The sequence below is a fragment of the Diabrotica undecimpunctata genome, chromosome 5, assembly GCF_040954645.1.
Source record: "Diabrotica undecimpunctata isolate CICGRU chromosome 5, icDiaUnde3, whole genome shotgun sequence".
NCBI classification, from domain to species: Eukaryota; Metazoa; Arthropoda; class Insecta; order Coleoptera; family Chrysomelidae; genus Diabrotica; species Diabrotica undecimpunctata.
The window spans coordinates 79,396,754-79,404,634 of NC_092807.1; the positions used below are offsets into that span (position 1 = coordinate 79,396,754).

Below are 7,881 nucleotides of genomic sequence, written 5' to 3' on the forward strand. Positions count from 1 at the left end.
TGGGAGATGAACCAAATATCCAGCTTCAAAGTGCATCTTTTAGTGGCTAAGCGCATGTACTGAGGAGCCAAGTTGACCATACCGTCAAATTAAAATCCACAAGGAAACAAAGTTCCTGTATTTGGCTGTATACCATATATTAAAAAATTTTGGATAAAATCCTTTATAAAAAGGTATATAAAAAACCCAGTTGGGCTATGTTGCATTGACAAAACGTTTTCGGAATAAATATTCCATCATCAGTGTCCTAAAATAGTATTTAACCACTTAATTAAAAAGAACATGAAATGATTTAAGTTTTGACTAAGGTTAATGTAAAAGTGTGGTTAATACTTACAAGTTAATACATGGATGTAGCCACTAAATATGTGGGTAAAAACCCTTTAAAAATTATTAAATAAGATTTGATTTACATTATGTCTAATTTACAGTTAAGATGTTAAAGTTACCGTTGGATTGGTAACATGGTGACATATGACTCTACATTAGTTGCGAGTCCTGAGACGGTATGTCTACGAGGACTTTGTCAAAGCAACTGATTGAAATGACAATCTTGGCAGGTTAAGACGGAAGTTATGACAGAGCAGTCAGTGTAACTGTATATGTCTATTTAAGACAGAAGCTAACGTTGTTTAAAATTGTGAAAGTTGAAATAAAATAAAATTATAACAGTATCAACCATCAATGTTATTGTTTTAAATTACGTATGTGAAATGAAATTGTGGTGAGAAAATTATGTGATTATAGTTAGGCAACCAACTATACAGTGTCGAGTGGTGTGATGAAATGATTCTTATATAAGGCCCTTTATGTTTTAATGACATTTGGTACCTGGAAAATGGAAACTAGACACTGGTGGAAAGTTGGGTTCTTGAAAAATATAGGAATTGATATATTTAATATGTGAGGATGTTGTTCAATGAATGAAATAAAACTATTATGATATGAAGTTCATGTAAAAATTAACTTACAACTCAATTATATTAGGCCCTGTATGTCAAAAAACAACATTTGGTACCTGGAAAATGTAAAACTTCTTGAGTTGTAAGTTCATGAATATGAATATCTGATTGGATGTTGACAAACTGAGTGAAGTAGTTATATTTTGTGTGTTGACAAGTATGAAATGGACAAAATTTGATGGTTGAAAGTGGTTTTGTAATATATTGGTCATAAAGTACTTAACTTATAACTTGAGAAAAAGCCCTATCTGTTATAAAGCAACACTAGGTACATAGGAAGATAAAAGACACATATGTGGCTCTGTTAAATGTGAGTAAAGAGAATGAAAATTAAGGTGTTTTGAGAAAATTCTGATAAACGGATAGACTACGAAAGGCTGAGGTCCCCAGAGAACCGAAGCCAAACCCTGAGGGAATTGTGTAGAGAAGTAAAATAAGAATTTAATAATGGAATGGGTGGTGGATGATGGATGATCTGATCTGAATTTGGGAGTGTCAAAATAGAAGCATGGAAAGTATTGGTTATAGTGATTAAGACATGAAGTTTGGGTTGAAAAGAAAAGAGTGGGATAGATAGAAAGTAAGATGTATTGGAAGAAAGGTTTTTAGAGTGAACTAAGGGAGATGAGTATTAGGTGAACTAATAATTAATATGGAATTTAATTGTAGAAGTAAATTGGGGATGTGGGTTAGGAGAATAGTAGGCGATGGAGAGGGAGAAAATCTCGATTGAATGAAACATGACGATTAACGCAATTTGGGCTTTTTTGTTTTTCTTTAAGAATTTCAAGATCTTCGTATAAATCTAATTTGAGGAAATTTTTTTGGGAGATATTGTGGATAAGTGAAACGTCTTCTGGGATATTGAGGGTGTGGTTGTGTTCTTTGAGATGTTGAGAGAAAGTGGAAGTATTTTCTCTTTTTATGTGCTCTAGAGAGCGTGAAGAAAGAGATCTGCATGTTCTACCTATGTAGGTGGCATTGCAATCTGAACATTTAAGTCTATATACTCCACTCCGGTTCATATAGTTGATAGGATCTTTGGAATTAGAAATGTGTTGTCCCAAGTTGTTGGGTACTTTGAAAGAAACATGGGTGTTTTCAACCGAACGTTGGATGAGATTTCGAATATCTCCAGAAAGACTTTCATGGTAGAAAGGGAGTGAAACATAGTTGGGTTTGGTGGTAAGGTCTCTGGGGAACGCAGTCTCCCGCAGGGTCTTAAGACGTTTTTTGTGGATGAGTTTGTTGATGATGTTGTGATCATATCCGTTGTTGACTGCTATTTGTCTGAGTATATTTAGTTCTTTTTTGTAGTTTGAATCTGACAGTGGAATGCTTTCTAGGCGATGGATGTAACTATGAAAAGCTGCGTATTTATGTGACATGGGATGGTTGGATGAAAATGGAATTACGTGGTCAGTCTGTGTGGGTTTCCTATAGATACTGAAGTCGAAGTGGTCATTTAATCTGGTAATGGTTAGATCAAGAAAATTAATTGACATGGAAGATTCTAGTTCCATGGTGAACTTGATATTGGGGTGAATTTGGTTGATTTTGGAAAGTAAAAGTTCAGCTGAATTGGAGTTACCTGAAATGAAGACTAAACAGTCATCAACATAGCGAAACCAGTGTAGTATTTCAGGGTTTTTCATGATCTGAGTGGATTCTAAATGATCTATAAAGACATCAGCTAATAGAGGGAAGAGACAGCTGCCCATGGCTAAGCCATCAGGTTCTCTATAGTAATTGTTGTTAAAAACAAAGAAATCTTGATCTAAACAAAGTTGTAATAGTTGGATAATGTAGTTAGTGGTAGATGAGGTAATGGAGTTGGCTCTTAGAAGTGAGTGAACCAGATTAATTGTTTCTAGTTTGGGGACAGAGGTGAATAGATTGCTAACATCAAATGAAAGCATAGTGGTGTTGGGGTTGTTGCAGTTTCGCAACGATATATAAACATTTGTAATATGAACAGACTTTTTTGTGTTATTTTTGATTCTCCCCGTAGTATATTTAAACAAGATTTGCTTGAATATAGATTGAAAACGTCCTCTTTTTGTGAAGAAACTAATTTAAATCGTTCTTTCTGGAGTCATCTTGAAAGAATTGGGATCATAAAATTTAAATGTTTGAATCTCGGTATTATTCGGTGACCTCCGTGTGTCAAGTTGTCAAGTGTTCGAAAAGACGACGGAAAGGGAGTGATTCTAGGTTTAACCGTGTTACTGAAAATTTCGGGCTAGATTAAAAACGGCATTTTGTTTTTTTTTTGCTGCTGTTCCATGTGGGATCTGGACTAGTACGAACCGTGTAAATATTCAAGAGGATTTGCTTCCGTCGTGGAAGAGTTCTTTGTGGGAATATCCACAATTTCGCTAAAAAAGCGGATCTTCAGTACACGTGTCTACCGGGAGTCGCATTTAGATTAAGAAATTAACCTTAATTACGAGTCAAAATAGCCGACTACGTTTCGGTCCAATTTGGGATATTTCAAACCCCTAATCTGGCTAAGAAGTGTAATTGTTAGAACATTTCGTTTTTAATTAATTAAAAAGTTGTAGATATTTTTGTCCCATCTCTAAAAAGCTATTCATAATTTCATAAGCTGTCATATATTCTGTAGTAAAATTCATTAAGCGATGCAGGAAGATGTAAACATTAGCACGTGTAGGCCTGCAACAGGGCCGCATTTGGGATTATCTTTTTGTTTAGTCAGAATATATATTATCTTATAAAATACGAAATTTATATTTTAATATACTTTTAATAAAAGACTCTATACAATCAGAAGATGAAAAATTATCGCTATTTTAAAATACCATAAATTTTATAAAAGTTAAAAAAAATTAATTAAAGTTTTCTGATTCACATTGAAAATACAATACAGTTTTTTTAACGTTAAAGGATAATTATTAATATTGCTTAATAAATTTAAAAAGTTTCTTTTTATAATATTTAGAATTTTATTTTTTTTGAGTACAAAAAGTCTAGATCTCGGCTACTTTTAAATTATTCTGATGAACTGGATGACGTGTCACTATCATCAAGGTTTATAAAAAGTGGTTCAACATGGGTTTCTATTATATTGTCCAGCCGCCACATTTCCTTCTCTACTTTTTCTTGAACATGTAAAATGCAGTTCTGCCATGTTTGTGGTGTAATTGATGAAATTGAATTATGAAATAGATTCTTGGCATCTGAAAATTTGAAAGTGGTGTTCTTTCCTGCGACATCATTTTTAATATTTCCCCAGATGAGTTCTATGGGGTTTAACTCACAGTGATACGGAGGAAGCCTCAGTACCACTTTATTCTGTGATTTTGCCATTTCATCAATTACGTACTTATCATAAGAATGTTTATGTTTTTTTACGATCGAAAGAAGCTGTATTTTAACCATATGTTTATCGAAATTTATATTTTTGGAACGCAGTTAATTCTGGATATCGCTTTTTTTAGATGAATTGGTTGGAATTTTTTCTATTTTACGGGAATGGTATGATGCGTTGTCGAGAACAATGATCAATTTGTCGTCTAATATGGGTAAGACATTGGAAAACCAATTTTCGAAAGATTGACCTGTCATCAGTTCATGGTAATCACCAGACTTATTCGACTCAAATGCCCAGAGTGCATTTGGAACAAACCCATCATTGCTACCAATGTGACAAATAATGAGTATTTTGCCTTTTCCTAAAAATGTATAGTAATTATTCAACGAGCATGTAATGATGGCTATTACTTACGATGATGAAGTTTGTTATAGGAGCCGAAGGCAATTGTCGTAATTCATCTGAGTGAGTAGTAGCCATTAAATGCGAGTAGAATACTTTTTCTACGAACTTTTTTTTATTTTAATAAGTAAAAAAATATCATTATCAACTACTCGAGATTAAAATTATAATTTACAAAAATGAATGTTGTTTACCAACGGTACGCGGCTAAATAATTAGTTGCCTACTATTAGTAAATGCTTTCGTATGTATTGTAAAAATACAAGAAGAACTAGTAAATTCAAGTTCTATTCGTCTCCAAAAAATTATAAGCAAAAATGTATGGTAAACTTTATGAACACTGAATATTATGATAATTGTCAAAATTCATAGTAAACAAAGTATAGGTAAACGTAAAAAATATACTGACCCATTGTTACTATATTCCCTTTTAAGTCTTTTTACTTTTCAGTGTCGGGAATATAAAACTTTGATAAAAATTACAATGATTGTTGTATTAAATAAACGATTTTAAGTAATTTTATTTAAAGTTTATATATTAATATAATAATATTAATATATTAAAAGTGACACGCACCACTTGAACCTAACTTCAATCCGTGAGTAATAACCGGTAATGACCCATGAATAATGAATTATTACTCACGGGATAAGTAGGTAATGGGTGTTATTATCTACTCAAAACTAATAAATAAAAAGCATGTTATTAAAGGGTCGTAGAAAAAAGTATTTAAGTTTTGATATTTAAAATATGTAGAATGTAATAAATTACCTGAAGGATTTTCTAATCCCGTTGTTAATCCATCCAAAAAAGCTTGTCTTGATGTTTTTACTGTAGTGTCTACCCATATTTTAGACTTTGTATGGCCAGCGTTCAACCATGTCTCATCCAGATAATATATTTTCCGCTTCTCCTCTCTATAAGCTCTTATCTTTTGAAGATATTCTCTTTGCCACATCACAATGTCGTCTCTATCTAGTAAAAGAGCGTTTCTTCCCCTACGTTTATATTGAAAATTAAGTTTTTTCAATATTCGGTAAAATGTGGTTTTCGAAAAATTTGGCAAATCAGGGTCATCGTTCACCTTCTTTAAAACCTTATCAACGGTGGGTATTTCGTTGCTTATAAAAAAATTATGAACCAGTCTTCTGATGGCATTTTTGTCAAAATCATCAATTTTGTCAAACTTCTTTTTCCGGGTCAGACATACTTTTGGTCCAGCGAATTGATGATTCGTTTTCTATTCCTTTATCACCGTAAACAAACTCCAACTTTATTAGCCACTTTTTTCACAATATCTTCAACCACTAACCCGGGATTTTCTTGTCTTTCACATTTAAAAACATTTAAAATTATTTCTTTAACTTCAACGCTAAGAGGGCTTCTTTTACTTCGTTTTTGAGGAGGACTCCATGTATTTTCAATCAGCAGAATCAGTGGATGACATTTTTGCTTTCAATATCAGTTATTGAAATATGTGGTTATTGTTACAGTAATCACAATCACGTATAGACAGGGTCTTTATACAAATAAAAATATATACTTAAATAGTATTAAATCGTACAACAAATAATTGCTAATTCAATATTAGCAGCATAAATATAATTTATTGTGCTTTAACCATCAAGATGACTAAAAATATACTCACAAATCGATTCAAATTACAAAATTTCAATACCGAAATATAATACCTACTTAAATCGTGTCCGAACCTGTATGAGTTCCGACGACGTCGGCAGTAACGAAATAAAGATGGACATTTCGGTTAGTTTTTAAATATTCTTGAAGAACTGTTACTTGCATGTATGCATAAAATATTCATTTATTTTATAAATCAGATTATTTTTTTACTTACTATGTATTCAGTGATAAAAATAATTTATATACTATGCAATAAACACTAATAGTTGAGAAAATAAAAGAATTAAGTAAGTGTCGTAATTATACTGTTACTTATCGGAACGAGTAGACTCATTTGGAACATCTTTAACAATCATCTGATAAATTTATATTTGTTTATACGCCCTGCATCGCTTAATGAAAGTAGGTATAGTTCAAGACAAGTTTTTTTGTATTGCTCCATTATCGCCAAAAGGTAGATAAACAAAGTGTTAAAATCAATATATTTATTTCCAAATAATTATTTTAAACTCGTATTTTTGGAGTTCCTCCAAAGTCGCAGTGGATTTTGCGAATGGTATTTTTGGATTGAAGACACACTAAACTTTCGAGAAGAATAGAAACTAGAAATCTAGAAACACACTAGATTTTCGAAAATTCGAGGTATGGATCGATAATTAATTTTCGACGTCTATAGTAGAAACCCTCAATTCAGAAGAGTGATATCATAGTTTAAACGCCGAATATCCTCAAATTTAAATGTACACAGCGGCCCTCGAAAACTGCCTGTTTTCTAGATTGCAATTTGCGTTTCCTCATAAGAAATTACAGAATATTTAAAGTAGTATATTTATTTGTGCTTCTCTATAGAAAAACTGACCAGGAGTTGTCGTACAGTGTAGCCAATTTTTGTTCACAAGTAGTAATTATGGTCATACAAAACCTGTATTCTTCCACGCAGCGATTATTACCGTCATAAAAATACCAAAAAATATTATTTTTTCAATAGTAAAAATTAAGTACAAAATGTAATTAAATAAATTTTATTTATATGTTTCGTTTCGTTACATATTTAAAATTATAAAATAAAAATCGATATTTTAAAACAATATTTTTCAATCGTTTGGCAACTTTGGAATTAGCGACGGAATTCCGACCCACAGAAATCCGTAAAACTAGTTTTTGTCGAGCAAATGCCCAGCAACCATAGTTCATTTACATAAGCGTTTCTAAGGGTAGGGCATGTGTTGGATTTTGTGAATATATTTTATGCGATAAGTTTGTGTTATTGATAAAATGTGTTATTGATAATACGAGTGTTATAGTTTGTCGTTTTATAGTAAATTTTTAGTTATATTCTGTGATTATTTGGTTTGAGTTTTATAGGAGTTGGACGAAAAACCGAGTTGTTCCAAGAGAAGACAGCAAAATTCTGATGTTGATTCCAAAAATGAAAAGCCGCAAAAGAGACGGAAAATGTTAACGTCCGAAGAGAAGGTAATGATACGAAACGTTTATGAAGGAATTGTCGGCAGAAAAATGGCATTAAATGTTAGCTAAGC

General features: G+C 32.1%; 1 protein-coding gene across 1 annotated transcript; it reads right to left on the bottom strand.

Annotated features, from left to right (window-relative positions):
• Positions 1-4,397: 4,397 nt before the first annotated feature.
• Positions 4,398-5,657, bottom strand: LOC140442314 (uncharacterized). Its single transcript, XM_072533388.1, has 2 exons — positions 5,471-5,657; positions 4,398-4,657 (listed from the first exon to the last, which is right to left on the bottom strand). Exons 1-2 carry the CDS (start codon positions 5,655-5,657, stop codon positions 4,398-4,400), a joined length of 447 nt encoding a protein of 148 aa, XP_072389489.1.
• Positions 5,658-7,881: the final 2,224 nt, after the last annotated feature.

Excerpts from the sequence above, each read along its gene's own strand:
- LOC140442314 (XM_072533388.1), bottom strand. The coding sequence starts at position 5,657 with ATGTGGCAAAGAGAATATCTTCAAAAGATAAGAGCTTATAGAGAGGAG. Across the intron at positions 4,658-5,470 it reads GGGATTAGAAAATCCTTCAG|GAAAAGGCAAAATACTCATT; the intron begins GTAATTTATTAC and ends ATACATTTTTAG.